At 33.5% G+C, this 16,097-nt stretch overlaps 1 protein-coding gene across 1 annotated transcript in view; it reads right to left on the bottom strand.

Annotated features, from left to right (window-relative positions):
• The window catches only part of LOC108752600 (protein CEPU-1-like), a 187,416-nt gene that overhangs the window by 29,243 nt on the left and 142,076 nt on the right, over positions 1–16,097 (bottom strand). Inside the window, exons 7-8 of the mRNA XM_018493538.1 lie at positions 2,028–2,245; positions 800–875 (exon numbers count right to left, since the gene is read on the bottom strand). Coding sequence (XP_018349040.1) covers positions 800–875; positions 2,028–2,245 — 294 coding nt within the window. The remainder of the gene's footprint in view (positions 1–799; positions 876–2,027; positions 2,246–16,097) is intronic.

Below are 16,097 nucleotides of genomic sequence, written 5' to 3'. Positions count from 1 at the left end.
GCTAATGCGAAAAACCGATCCATACTAATGGAGTGATCCCGCATTCGTTTTCGTAAGCGCCATCGATTCTATTTGCTCGATTCTACATGTCCCGATTCATACTCTTTTTCACGAGATACGTACATGCGTACGATCGTCTCCATATTTCATCCATATCTCCAATTTTATCATAGCTGTAAGCCGCAGATGAAATCCTTGATTGTATGCATTTTATTCCCTCACCTCGCACACGATGAAGGTAACGCATAACGCGAGGACTAACGAATCGAAAAGAAAAAAAAAAAAAAATGGGAAAAAGGTACGCGCGTCATATTAAAAATGTGGGAATATTGAGATCCAGTCAAGAGTAAACTCTAAACGGTAGTACATAGAACTGTTTTTTTTTTTGTATTTACACAGCCGCGTTAAACTGTAGCCAACTAATGTTGCGATTTAATTCAAGGAAAGTGCCACTGCGAATCGCGATCTGTTGGCAAATATTAGGTAGAGGTAATTAACGTCGGTATATTTGTCTAGAAGGAAGATCGCGTGACGCGCGCGCGTTCGTCGTGGAGTTTAACCGTGTCAAACCGTATACTGAACGCGCGTTGCCCGAAGAAACCATGGTATCCGTCAACGGGTGTGCTGTAGAAATTACGTAGTTCGTTGAGAACCGACCGTCTTCGTCGACTTCGTAAACAACCGTGGAATGACAGCACGACATAAACGCGCCAAACAGCTCGCGACGAACCGTCATTACCTTGGTAAACGGTACTGAAGGGATGGCTCGGGGCGCATGCAGGCAAAACGAGACACTTACTGTACAGACGAATCGTCCCGTCGGTTTCTCCACGTGGATTCTTGGCGATACACTTGTAGCTACCGTAGTCTTCCCTCTGAAAGTAAACCGGCGCGAGCAAATTACTCTCTAAAATGCATAGAAATTTTAATGGGGTAAATATAATAAAATATTTCTTATTAATTATCAACTTAAATTTTAAAATGAAACTTTATCATTCTGTATAATCATAACTTTGTTGACTTTACTTTTTTATAATTAATAGAAAATAGAATCATGCCAAGTATTTTTTTAATCCCTAACCGAGAAGAAAGCATTAACGATCTGCTGTTAATTAAATTGCTCTTGTTTCGTTCTCATTGCTTTTGTAATCGTAACTCATTACTCTCTCTCTCTTTTCTGATAGACATTAGAGCAGCAGTTTCTGCTGACGCCTTATTCGTTTTATTTATTTTCTCATCTATTACTGTAGTCATCGTTATTCACTTTGTAATTCTTTATCGATATGCAGTAAATAAATAAATAAATAAATAACTATGTAATCGGACACTTCAGAGATCTCTATTATTCTTCTAAATTTTGAATTGTCCTACACCCGCAAAACATTTGAAAAAGAAAACAAAAAAAAATTTTTACAAAAAGTGATCAGCTTCCTGAATTATTTATTTGACTATATTAATGAATGACAATTAGTCACGTCTTCTAAAATGTTAATATTATTATTATTGAATAATGATAAATTATTGTGATATCTATTTAACCGTACATAATGCCGTATATATAACGCCATATATTATGCGTTTTTATTTTGTACGCAGATACTCTAAAGTGCTTTATTACGCGACATCGTCTGTCGCGTTCATCGCCAGTGTGCAACGATCGTGATTTACGATATGGTACTATTACTAAATCGTGAATTTTAACGCGGTGTACATAATAAAGCCATATGTTTTTTTTTTAACAGCAATTATGTTGCATTTTAACGTGCAATTCTAATTCATTAAACATGCAAAAAAAACAGCGCTTAATTTTCATATAACGTATTGAAAGGAATGAAGATATTTTTATACCATTAATGATAAAGCCTCATTTTTTTTTCAATTAAAAAAAAATCTGTTTTTTGTCTTTTTTCGTAAATCGTTTTTATGCGGCTGAAAATACGAGGAATTTTTTGAGAATTTTTGAATGAGTTTCATTTGAGAACCAAACGGAATTGTTGATCATCGATAAGATGCACGCTTCCACTCACCTGTATATCGTTTATCGTGAGCATCATATGCGTCTTGTAAGATGGCTTATCGGGTAACGACACAGTCTTGTATTTACTGCTCTCGTGAATCATTAGGCCGTCCTCCCTCGCCCAGTAATTCAAAGAAGTCGGATGAGCTTCGGTATAACATTCCAGAATAACGGAGTAACCCAGGGGCGCGCCGACCAATTGGTGCGGTATCCAGAGCATAGGGGGGACTGCAACAGCAGAAGTGATTGATTGGCTCATAAATGTTCCAATTACTAACAATACACGATGGGCCTACGGCCGATCGATATCCCTTCCACGCGTCTATAAATCTCGCTCACCGGCTTGGTTGCGAGCGCGTTGCAAAGGGATGACTCGAGACAATTGCGAATTTTTTCGAGAATTCAGCTTTTGGCATTCCAAAATCGAATGAATTCATTTCTCAGAATATACAGATCCCAAATCACACTCTGCTATATCAGTCTCGAATCGAAGTCAGTAAGAAGAATTTTCCAATTATATGAATTTTAACGGCATTATTACTTAAATATTGGTATTGATGATTGTATGATAGAAAAGGCCAATAAAGAAAACAAAACGCATTGTGGCACGTGGCCTTAACTATCAGTCTGCTAACGATCTGTTCGATTATACGAGAAAAAAGCGTCAGGACATAGATGGGCAAATATTTGTGTTAAAATGTTCGATCTTTTTTTGCGATTTTCCATTATCTCTTCGATCATTATAGAAGCAAAATGGAAATATTACACAAACAATTATATACATAATATACATGATATAAATGTTTACGCACCAATATTGCCTTCTGGCAATAGTTCTTTTATTATTTCTTTTTCTCTAATAAAAATTTTTATTGAAAAGCTTCAATTTCAATTTCTCTATCATTATTTTAATAAAATAATTATTGAAAAGAAATTATATTAAATAATAATTTAATCATATTATAAAACATTAAAATATGCATATTAAATATTAAAATATAGAAATTATTTTTCATAATTTTAGTTAATACGTCAAGATTGCAATAAAATATGTTTTTAATGTCTTCTAAACATATTTAAAAAATAAAAATGTTTTACATGTGAAAAAAATGAGCGTAACAACACAGCTATGCATTTTCATGTGGGTTGAGAGAGTTGAGAAAGAAAGAGGAGTGTATTTAAAGTTTTATATAAACATATTATAACATGGGAAAAGATGGACTTAATTTTTGCTATATGCCGTGAATCCTAAATGCGTATCATGCGGTCTTTTAATAAAAAAGTAATCCTATTTCGATGAACAGCTTCTGTCGTTGTCGGCGCTGGTGATAACACTTTCTCGAGGTAAGAGATAACACTTCTTCGCTCCAATTTAACTTAAACCTTATAAGAATATACCTAATCTTCTTTCGCAAAGTATCGCAATGTTCACGAGGAAAATATCATACAAACAAATCAGATATCAATGCTTGACGATTGCACGAGTAGTAAGAATATAAACAAAAGCAAACGATTGCGTTTCTCGAATGTAGAAAATAACGGAATTGAATTGGAATTTTTGTTCAATTTTTATTCCCGGGATAGAAATCAATGAGTAGAAGATGTCGATTTGAAAGTATACGTCAAAAATCTGAGCTGACGCATACGATGTAAAGATGCTAGAAATCACATAAATGATTTTAGTATTTAAATAATATATCGGTTTTTCGTCGAACAAAATCAAGGACGGAGAAGCTAACTTTACAAATTCCACCGAGAATTAAATGTTCTTTTCTCTCTGTACTCATGTCAAAAATGATAGAAACTTTATTTTATAAAACGAAAGACTTTTCATATGATGGACAGATAAATTTTTCCCTTGAACTTACGAAATTACGTAGTTTAATTATAAATGAGTTTTAAATCTCTGTTTATTTTTCCTTATACACATCTATTTCTTGATTTATAGAATACTTCTTTTATACGGTCGCAATTTCTCAAAGAAATAAAATCCGTCTTATAATCTTTTTCTTTGAATTCAGCAATTTTCTGTAATTTATTGCACAATGGTTGCACAACCTGCAAATCTCCCCGTAAATTAATACTTAATTTTAATTATTTAATAAAATCAAATAGTTAAAAGACAACTTGAGAAATGTATCTTACAGTAAAGAGAAAGTACTGCTTTTTTAAAAGGGTTTTCCTGGAAAAGGAAGAAAAACAAAGTTTGTCGGCTCCTAGATACCGGAACGATCGAGTTTGCTCTCGTTTCATCTGGGATCTCCTTTAAGCAAGAGCCTCGGTAAACGGCGACTCGATTAAATGCGATTGTCCTTCGAGTCCTCTAGAAAATGACCACACGAGAGTCCAACCAATTCTTTTTCCGATGACTATTTTTCAGTTCTTTTATTCGCTCACAACGACTTTTCCAAATTTTCGTCTCCTTGAGCATTTATTAATTTTACTTATAGAATATTACTCTTTCATTGTTTATTATGAATGATATCTTACAACTAATAACAAATACAAAATATTCTATCTATTCGAATGTGTGATAAGAATCTCGAAATTGTTTCGTACGTTATTCGGAAACGAACAATTTTTTAATAAATATTCTTGGGATTGTGGGAAGTCTTGAATCATCGGAAGTCTTAAAAATTTCTTACTTTGAGAAATATATATATATTGTAATATTACACGGTATTACTTCAATCCTCATGATATTAAACTTTGTAATATATTACAAATATATTTTTTTATAAATAGATTCTTAATGTTACAAAGTAAAAGTAATTAGAGAATGTTTCTACATTTCTTATAATGTAGGTATTATGAAATAACAAAAAAAAAAAAAAGAAAAATCTACTTCTGTTCTGTCAGTTTTCCACACAAAAAGGTTGGATTTGTCTATAAAATGTATAAAACATTATATTAAGATTGAGAAATTTTCGAGAATATTGCGACTATAATTTGTAACGTTGACGAAGGTAACGCGTACCTAAAATAAATATCATTAAATGTAGCTAACATCGGACGCTTCTGCTAACACGCTCGTGCGAATTCTCCGTTCGTTCACTGTAAAGCGACCCTGCTAGCATCGGTCGTCTCGCCGAAGGAGAGAGAGAGAGAGGGGAGGGGGGGGAGGGGTGTTCTTTTTGCCACGTAATACAGGACCGTGAATTACTACGGATTTCAAGGGAGGGATCGCTCTTCTCTGCCTCTCGTGTCTCCCTCCACCTTTTTCCCTTCTTTCCTCCGTACCCTCGCTTCGCGACAAGCGCGAGGCAACAGGGAAGGCCTGTCTTCGGATAACGCAAAGGATATCCGACACCTTCTTAAAATGCAAAACATTCCGTCTGAGGGTGAGATGGGACGGGACCGACCTAGGTTGTCCGTAATGCTTCGGATCCTTATTGCGCAGACAAGCTCGGGCTTTACTGGTACGAAGGCCTGCGACTAGAGTCGATCGTTGGACATCCTATTTCGCTTTTTTTTTTCTCAAATTGTTTTCTGCACGCGATGTCAAATTCGATCGATGGAAGCAGAGTGTTTTCAGTAAGACACTTCTTCGTATGCACCGACAGTGCATTACTTTACGTAATTAATTGCAGGAGATCTATATATACTATAAAGTTTTTTGGAATGTTTTTGCATTTTCTTTTACGTTCGTATTCTTTGACTGATTTAAAAATACTTTCTTAGGAAGAATGCGGCAACGACCTATTTCTTCAGACATAAGCTACTAAAAAATTCCCTATTCTTTAATCTAATCCAAAGAAATGTTCCACTTTATCGGAATTTTAATTAACGAACATATACGTAAGAAAAACAAAAGCAAACGCGTAATTGTAAAATTACTGGTAAAATTATTGCGATATTATTACTGTAATAAGAAAAATATTATGTAATTCTAGTTAAGAGATATCCAGAATTCTAACTGATATGACCTGCAGAATCTTCTGGCTTATTTGTTTTCAATCAGAAATGGTTCTCAAAAATTGTTTCTCAAAAAGATTCATAATTCTCACAAAATTTTATTTCAACTCACGACATATAACAATACGTGCCTCAGGCGGTAAATTTTTATAGGTAATAGATGTTTTACCGAGTAAAGTGATCCGCGGTGAACGGTGAAGGGTTTAAACATTAGCACGGGCCACTGCGAAATGTAAACGACGTCGAGTTAGATTGCGGAGAACAATGTGTGGAACGACCCGCAAGGTAGATGAAAGCTAATTCAGGTGGAAGTTAAACAGAGTTAAAGGTACGTCCTTTCGGTAAAGGTAGGCTAGGTCGAGACGGGTTAGGTTGCAAGAGTTCAGCCTTACATTCATCACGCAAGAGGCCTTGAAGCTTTCTGGATCGGTATGCCCTTTAATAAAGAATGGCTGGACGCCCTGACTTGCTCAGGCAGTATGCAACGTATAAAATTTTGCCTCGATGTTTCCAGTCGAACCGTTATGCGCTGCTTTCCTGTCAAATTATCCGCGTGAGGGGAGAAAAGAAAAATAGACGTGTACGCTTATCAATTATGAAAATTTTTTTCTTCAACTTTGTGAAAATTTGTAGTAAAGAGAAATAATTGCAGATTTAATTTAATTTAATTTAATTTAAAATTATTTGAAAGTGGCTAAAACAGTAAATTTTATGTATTGATGATGGTCAAATCTTGATCGAAACGTTTACTTATTTATTTAGAATTTTAAATATATGACTTGTTTACATCTATTGTTGTGGCTGTATGCTTTTTATTATTTATCTTTTGTTAATTTAATTTAATTTAATTTATTGCAAAACTTTATGAAAAAGATTTCGAGACTACTTTTATTTTCCGTTATTTCCAACAAGCTTCACTATAACTTTATGACAGGAAAATCATGCTTAAAAGGGAAAAAGATATTACTAATTTTTCAATTTTTAACAGTAATTTTTCCGAAAATGAAGATAAAAATTTGTTCTATCTCTTTTCATGTAAAATTATTATATATTTCTTAAAAATGTTATCAAATATAAGTGTCCTGTGACTATAGAGTATATATAAAGAATTTTTTTTAAGAATTATGCACTAAGAAAAATGGTCTGATTCGATTAAATAGTAATTTTATTGGAAAATGGACGAATCAGAATTTTCTGATTAAATCTATTGGAATTCTATTTGAGATAATTAGAATTCTAATTGATATAATTATTCTGGCAAAAATATAAGAACTTTAATAGATTTTACCAGAAATATTGTATCAACTAGAATTCCATAACTGGAATTCTAATAAATTTAACCACAAATTTCTGATTCGCCTTTTCCAACCAGAAATTTTTTCAGTGTACAATTATAAAATATCATCGAATAATATAACTTGAACTTTAAAACGATTAAAAACAAAGTAAAATGATAAAACGATTGAAAAAGTGTTAATTATCGAGTGTCACTTAATTCGTTTATTTTCTCGTTTACTTACTTCTTCTTTTACGCCAACGTTTTCAGTAATTTTAAAGTCCATTGATACTTTCCACGTGCGTTAAAGATTCAAGAAAATGCAATCTAGCCAAGATGAAATTAAAAGTAGTACTATGCAAAATGCTCTCTACAGAGACATGTTCGAGACATTCCTGAAATTGTGTTGGATCGTAGGATTATTTGCTTGATCAGATTATCTCGAGAACGTAATGCGCATATCGTCTAACGAGAGGGAACCTGTGAGGCACGATAAGCAAGCAGCTGTTTCACAAGCGCGATAAGAACATTATCGTTGACCTTGCCCTTCCTTAATGCTTCCGCATCGTCAATCTTGAGGCTCTCCTGACCTCGTTCTATATCCTATGAAACAACAGTGGTTTCCTCAAGTTATAATCGCTTCCAATCGTTTTTTCGACATAATCATTCGTCTTAATTTTCTTTGAAAATATTTTTATCATCTCTATACTAGACACCTTTATTATTTAAATTTCGAACTCTGAAAAATATGTATCGCATAGTTACAATCCAAATTCCAATTTTATCATCCTTTGCTGTTAACTTATTATGTATATAGATTCCCGTATTCATTTGTTACTATATTATATAAAATATCTGTAATTTCGTTAAATTTTATGAAAAAAAAAAAAAAAAGATATTAACGATCATAACTTCATTTCTGACTATTTTTTACGCTTAATGAAAAATTCAATTTTAGAAACTTCCATTTGATGCCTAATGAAATGTTAACTGAATTAACAATCAATATTGCTCAACATCATTAATAGCTTGTCTTCTTCATATTTCAAATTGTTTAGAATTCGTATGAATTTCATCGTTAGAGCGCTGACCGAAAGAAGGAAGGTAAAAAATTAGCTTTAAAAAGAAAAGAGGCTTGCATCCAAAAGTGCGCAAGCAACTTTTACCAAAACTTGATCTACCTGAGCAAGATTCTTCGACCTACTTTTTTATAAATTATTTAACGCTACATTAGCTCCTTTCGGTGACCCTTAAGAGATCGTTCAGCGAGCCTAACTGGCGTCCGGCAGTCAGCGGGATTAGATTTACGGTTGCATAGGGTCAACTGCATTAACCGGCGCCAACGAGGCCTGCAAGGAAGAGAGAGAAAAACAAACAGAGAGAGAGAAAGAGAGAGAGAGAGAGAGTGCGTCGAAAGCGCTATCAGCCGAAACACATTTTCCACGTGCGACTGCCCGCCATTTTTCACGGTTCGTTTCACACGAAATCGATTTATCACGGCAAGCGCGCTGCCCTGTGCCGTCGGTTTTCATACTGGCGGTTTTGTAGCGTTTTCTACTTTATTGGTCCTGCCTTTAATCCAGCTGATGGCCTTCCTTCCTTCTAGATTGTACGAATTATTCAGGTGTGATTTCAAATCATTCCATCGTCCATTGTTGCAATGTTATCGCCTAAGAAACCGATCGTCGGAAGGTTGCCGTAACCAGCAAGCTTGACTATTATCATCAAGTGCGATATTTAATTCTGTATGATATTAATATCTTAAAGAAAAGTCAGGATATAAGAAAACCGCTTTGATTAATAACAGTTTGATTACGTAAAGATTATTTTCAATTTATTCGTAAAATCGAACAAAGTCGAGCACGATGATTGTATGTATTTAAATTCGAGAATTTGGACTACGTCGACATGCAATAATGCTGTGATTCCCGTTTTAGAGAGCGGGAATTCAGTAAGCGCTAATATACAGACTTAAGATCGGAACTCAACCGTCTCTCGGGACGCTTGCTGGAAGGTAGCTGGCAGTTCGATTTACGGTAATTCGACTGGTATTCGGCACCGGTGTCCCAGGTCTCTCAGATGTCAAACGGTTGCTTGAATGAGGACCGAAAACGCGGCGGCGAAGATGGGGTAGAGAGTGAAAGGCAGTCGAGAGGTGGGACAAGATGGGTGGTGGAATGGTTCTCCGATTTAGTTCAGAGTGTCTTCACCTTTAACGAGGAGAAGCCGCAGGAAGGGTTCGCATAGCTCAAAATCAGCTCACTGGCTTACTGCTCCACTTAACATCGGCGCAGTGGTGTTAATTACAAGCGAAAAGTGTCGCTTTATACAACGTATCTTTCAAAGTTGTATTTTATATTAATCTATGTCTGCCTGAGTTCCGTTAACTTCATTAATAAAGTGAACAACGTTAAGATGTTTTGTCTTTAACACAATCTCTAAAGCGTATGATTAGTTACGTTTTTAAGTTGCGTTTCTAAAAATTATTTTCTTAAAAGGAAATTATTATAAAAGATGTTAAAAATTTAGATACGCATTTATTTCTTTTTATAATATTTTTATTTATTCATTTTAAATAGTTCGTTTTTATTTCTGATTAAAAGTCAACAGTTTTGTAAAAGCGGTACTAATTTCTGTGTGTATCGAGCGTAAAACTTTTAGAGAAACGTTATGTTTCAAGATTGCTAACATGATTACGTGAATTGCTGAAACATCACTATATGCATATCTGTTTTAAGCATATGCAGGTGCGCTGCTGCGATTTTCATCGCGGAAACCAAGGCTTTCGCAAACTTACTTAACAGTATCATGAAACTTGACTGGTACAAACTATCTCCGTAACGACAACTGGCAGCAGCATTACGCTACCAGTTACTATCCTGCATATACTCCATCCGTTCGTATCAATCATTTACAAGCAAAGCATAAACGATTGTATTGACAAAATTTTTATATACAAAGATTCGCATTTGTGCGAATATTTAACGTATAAAATATCGTTATTAAGGAAACAGAGAGCTCTATTTTATACATAAAATAGAGCGAGAAAAAGAGATTTTCTTACATCGTATATTATTATTATTTTAAATAAAATAAATAGGTATATATTATTTAAAAAAGTGCTCTTATTTATTTTTCTTGCTCGTGTATTTTTTTTATGTCAATTCTTTCGGAATGTTATTTTTTGGGACAAACAGTCCTTTAAACATTATTATTTTATAAATCAATATAGTAAACTTAATAGTAAAATTGTTAAACAAGAAAATGCCGAACGACTTTTTTTCTTAAAAGCTGCCAAAGATATTTACATTAAAATCGATCTCTGTAGCCTCTTTCCATCCAATTTCGTTTAAATTTGGCGAGCGTGTGGCCTCGAAACGATCGGGGATCAAAGGACATTTTGTGCGTTAAACAGTTTTGCTTAGCAAACGGAAAGACGCTCGCTTGCATTTCCATGACATACCGCGGTAAAATAATAACAAATTACCATAGAAAGTAATTTCATTTAAAGAGAGAAAATTTTTCATCAATAATATAGTGTAGAAAAAAAATTACAATATAGTAAAAGAAAGAAAATACAAAAATGAAAGATAAATGATTAATTTTGAAAATCCTGTGGAATTACTCTCACTTGTTTTAAATGTTTATATATTGTTATTAACATAATTATTATTATGTTAATTATTTAAAACATTATAGAAACGTTTAAAAATATAACAAGTGAGAGTAACTCAACAGGATTTTCAAAAATTAGCGAAATGAAATATCTAATATGAAGAGTAAAATTTGTCATACTGAAAGAAATAATAGAAAGAAATAATGCACGCCATTAGTTAAAATATCATATGTTTCTCAATAATTGATACATCTATTTGTGTATCTCTGTATCTCTTTGAAATATACAAACTTATGTAAATACTTATCGGTACCACGTCCGTTAGATTATGAACTTTTATGGTATTCTAACTCGCGCGCGTGTGACGAGATAAGCTAGATAAATGAACGCGAGCAAAAGTAAAGAAGTATATACTGTATATATAAATTTCTCATAAACGGTAATGTAACATGTGAAAAAAAAAAACAAGAACAAATGATAAAAATTGCGGAGAGATAGGGAAGTGACGAGACATCCAAAAGGTATTGTTAAAACATGCAAGAGATAGTAATCATTTTAGGTAGACATTCAATCAGAATATTAATGTATTAATTAATATAGATATCTACTTTAATTCGGAAATGGAAGAAGTGCGGAAAGTGCAAAATAGCAATACAGATTTTGTTATAAAAAATCATTAGCAATCGAGAAGCTATTTTCAAAGCAATAGAAAGAAAACGAGAACCAAAATAGAAATTGAGAGAAGCGAATTTAGGTTAAAGAAATGAAATAAAAAAAAATAAATTATAGATGTCTCTTCTCTTGTTGCAATATTTAGATATTAAAAAATAAAAAAATCGTAGGAATTTATGTTACATGAATTTATGTTACATGAATTGCATGATGCCTTCAAATAAATGCAACTTACAATCAGTTGCATTTATTATAATTTAAGAAAGACGATCCAGCTTTCCCTATATATAGAAAATAATTAATTATTTAAAGAAATTTCAGTTCTAATTTAATGTTTTAAGCCCATGATAAAAATTCGATTCGAATGTAATAATTAATTTTGCGATATATGAATAAACTTATTTCCTACTTTTCTAAATATATTTGTCCATTATTATTAAATCATATATTTTACACACAACAATGTGTGCATAAACATATATTGTATATTATATAACAAACAGCATTGTTTTATTTTCGGAATTAAGTAATAAAGTTTTTAAAAATAATTCGTTTATACTATAATTCTAATGAGATAAATTTTAATACCATAAATTCTAAGTGTTAACTGTCATCTCTTTACATGGCAGAGAACATGAAGTCATGTCTTAATCAGAGTAACACCCCAAATGATATCAATAATCATAAAAGAAAGCAACAATAGGACAACTTCTCCCTTTTGCGCGCGTGTCTCTGAATTACTATATATTTTTCAACAAGGAACGCTTCTATGTAATAAATAGCACCGTTTGCCCGCAGCTTGGAGCTACTTAAGGCACTGTTTCTCACTGTCATAGGTAATGTAACAGATTAATGTCCCATTTTTCGAGGCTCGGTATCTCTGCCCATGCCGCATACTAATGCGCGCGGCAAGGATACGCAAGGCGAAAACCACTCTGGCGTCTCTGTTATTTTTAGTATGATTAACGTAAAGTCAGCTCGCCCGGCTCGCGATAAAAATCCCCGCCGCGTTCTGTCCGCATTTAAAATGGGGATCTGGCCGCGTTAGACAGAGAGACCGAATGTGAGAAAGAGAGAAAGAGAGCGTTCGAGTGCGGACGATAAGTGAAGTAAAATGGATGCATAAAACGTGAACACTTTATGGCTTGTTTATGGCAATCTCCGTTAGCTTTCTAGCAAATTGCGCTCATACTAACAATAAGTAAAACCGAGTACGGAACCCTAAAGTTTTTCGCGTCGACAACGCAATGACGAACTTGGCAGTCACATCGGTAGCCAGTTTTAATTCACCTTCACTGATTTACTCTTCTCGCACTTTGTCGATAGGGTGCCTCGATTAACTAGGAAATGTTAACCGCGTGTTTGAGGTAAGGAAACTACGAGTTAACCGATAATTAAACGGCCAGGGTGAAATCACGAAGTTCATCTTACTAAGAAGTCTTGACCGCGGCCATACGAAACGACTAAGAATCAAAATGCAAAGTTAATAAACTCTAACATTGCAAAATACAATAACACACGCTCATATCCTAAAGAAAAAATGTATTATTTATTAATCTTGTAACTATAATATTTAATAATGACACAGGCAGGCGGCACTTGTCGAAAATGTCAATACTTGGAAATGCACCGGAAATGCATTGGAAGTACATAGCGAGCAATTTTTTCCTTAAGAACAGATTGAGAGCTGATTAAGTAGTTGATAAATGACAAAAAAAAAATGGAAAAAAATCGAACTTAAGCAGCGAGTCAACCAGTGAAAACTCATTTAGAATCCCTAATTATCTCGAATAAGGAAAAGAGTTTGATTTACGCCAGTCATATCGCGTGAAATGTCACTGATGAAGCGCATGCATTTCGTTGAAGCACCGCCAATTCCACGAGAACTCGCACTGCATGGCTGTACTGTACTGTCGCGTTGGTTTACATATGCGTGCAAACTTTCATTCAGGAAATTGAGAGATAGACATCTGTCGACGGCGGCCATTGTGTCCGCCAATAGGATTCGGGCCTTAAAACACCCTATATGCGAATTAAACAGGATCCCTGATCCTTCTCGACTCGTGCACCAGATAAATCCTTGTCTTCCATCATGCACGCCTGTTATCGTACCAATCGATCGGATTAACGTCAAACATGCGCTGTATCCATTAGACTCTTTAGCCGTTTTGTATTATAACAAAGTTATAATTTCGTGCTACCTATATTACGGTTTAAATGGGGATTATTCGCAATGACGTTAATTTTTTATTGTACATTAATGATCTGACAATGAAATTTACGATTAGAATTGTCCGATTCTCGAGCAAATACAAAATTAATGTCGTTATATACATAAATAATATTCCAGTTTCGAATTTTGGCTGAGGTGATATTTTTTTACAATATTATTTACAGTAGTTAAAAAATGCTTATTAGCATTGGTAATATTATATTATTTTAATTTAATTTGCAATATTACGTACTCTAGTTTCATAGGACTTAGTTTTTCTAGGATTATATTTCGATTTATAATACAATTTCTAACGAATTGTCCAACGGTTATTTGTTGAAGCACAGTTTGCTTGAACAGAAAATATTGATCTTCTTCACATTTGTGATAAATAATATTATTGTAAATAAATCTTTAATCTTTTTAAATATTATTTAAAATAAATCTTTAATCTTTCAATATGTTTTACGATCCGGAAAGATTAAAGTTAAGCTTGTCTTTTTTGTTTAAAATATTCACTATCTACACCAAATATCGTCTTCATCTTTTTGCATAAAAAAAAAATCAAATATAAAGACAATTTATGTTTGAAACATGGGCATTTTATCGATGATTTCTATTAACGAATCCTAATTTTAACTATTTAACTATTTACATTTCTAGCTAAAAAAAAAGCGCACGGAAAGATATGCAGATAATTCGTCGTGGAGAAACGACGGCATGGTGGCTCGCTTAAAATGACGGAATGAGCAAATTGGTACGATTATCTGCAGAAATGGAACCATGTAATACATTCCGGAAATTGCGATACTGCATTCCTCCGTGTCGCATCTCGCACGCCGCATTCAGTCGGTTGATTCGCGCCGATAAATTGTCAATGCTTTCGCCGTCGTATAGCACAACCGAATCCATGAAATTCTACACCCTAGTGGAACGACCCGTTAGTTTGCATTTTATCCAACTCTTGCGATAGAATTTTATTGCGACACTCATTCGAGGTATTTTTTTTCGCTATTTGATATTTGTTAAAAATATCTTAACTGCCCAGATATATTTGTAATATAATTTCTTGGACAATGTCCACAACGCTTTAGCTTTCCATTTTTTTGGAAAAGTTTCAAAATTCTGTATAAGGAAAGAACGCTGAAGTATTTAAAAAGCTATAATAGATACCAATCTAAAAATAAATTTTGTTGGATCATCAAAATAACTATGTAGGACGCTCTTAAATTGATTGTTAGAATGTCAAAACTTCTTACAGCTCATCATATTTTGCTCATCATATTCTATACAATTACTTTAGACTCGATTGCATCAACATTACTTTAAACAAAGCTTAAAATTCTCCGTCTCTCCCTTTTTGTTGGCTTTAAAGAGAAAAAATAAGAGTTTTAAGCCTGACATAATAGTCCAACAAAATTATTTTTAGATCTGTATTTAGTTAAATTTTTAGATACTTTAGTAAAATTTTTTTTTCTAATTCCACAATGAAACTGATGATGCAGAAAATAATACTTTTTAGTAGAAAGGCATATGGAGATTTAATTGATGTGAGTTTTAAGTATCACGATGACTTTTTGAATAAAAAAGTCATCATGATAATTAAAACTCATATACCTTTCTACTAAAAAGTATTATTTTCTGCATCATTATGTTTTCAAAAATTTTGAAAGTCATCGTGGTTAAATTTTATTTGCAAACATATAATAATAATCGTAACAGCATAAAATTGCAATATGACTTATTGTGACAACGAAACTTAGAACGGTATGCAGATTTATATAACATCACCGAAGCTAAAATTATTTCAGTACTGGCGACGCCAACAGTCACATAACTTTATAGTCTGATCATATTCAGCGTATCAGTCGCACGTATAGAATAACTCATAACCGTATCAAATGTAATGCTTGTGCTAAATATGATATACATGACATAATTTTCGTATCATGTCGAGTTGATTAGTCGGTATACGTTCCGCGCGCCGTCGAAACAAGCCGAAATGCGTATCATGAAACGCGTTATTAGCATATATCGATTTAAAATGTGACGTGTACACAGCATATGCTCCGCGCAGCGCTTCTATCTAAGCATAAATTTAATTGATCGCAAGGTGTACGGCGGACAGATTAAAACCAATACCACGCGTTAAGGTCTATTAACAGTGATTAATTGTAATTAATTGCTCAAACGATACCGCGCCGAGCAAGCAACTTTCGCTCAATTTGATGAAATGAACTTGTCGATTATACCATAACAAAATAATAATTTAATATCTTGCAAATTTTGATTGATTTGAACAAGTTGATATTTTGAAACATCTTACTTTCTTTTTCTCTCTGAGAATTTTTGTCAATTGATCGTTCTACCTCTTTTTTTATTATTTTGC

The sequence above is a fragment of the Trachymyrmex septentrionalis genome, unplaced genomic scaffold (assembly GCF_001594115.1).
Source record: "Trachymyrmex septentrionalis isolate Tsep2-gDNA-1 unplaced genomic scaffold, Tsep1.0 scaffold60, whole genome shotgun sequence".
NCBI lineage: Eukaryota > Metazoa > Arthropoda > Insecta > Hymenoptera > Formicidae > Trachymyrmex > Trachymyrmex septentrionalis.
Note: the sequence above shows the minus strand (reverse complement) of the source record. Positions and strands in the feature narration are given on the sequence as shown.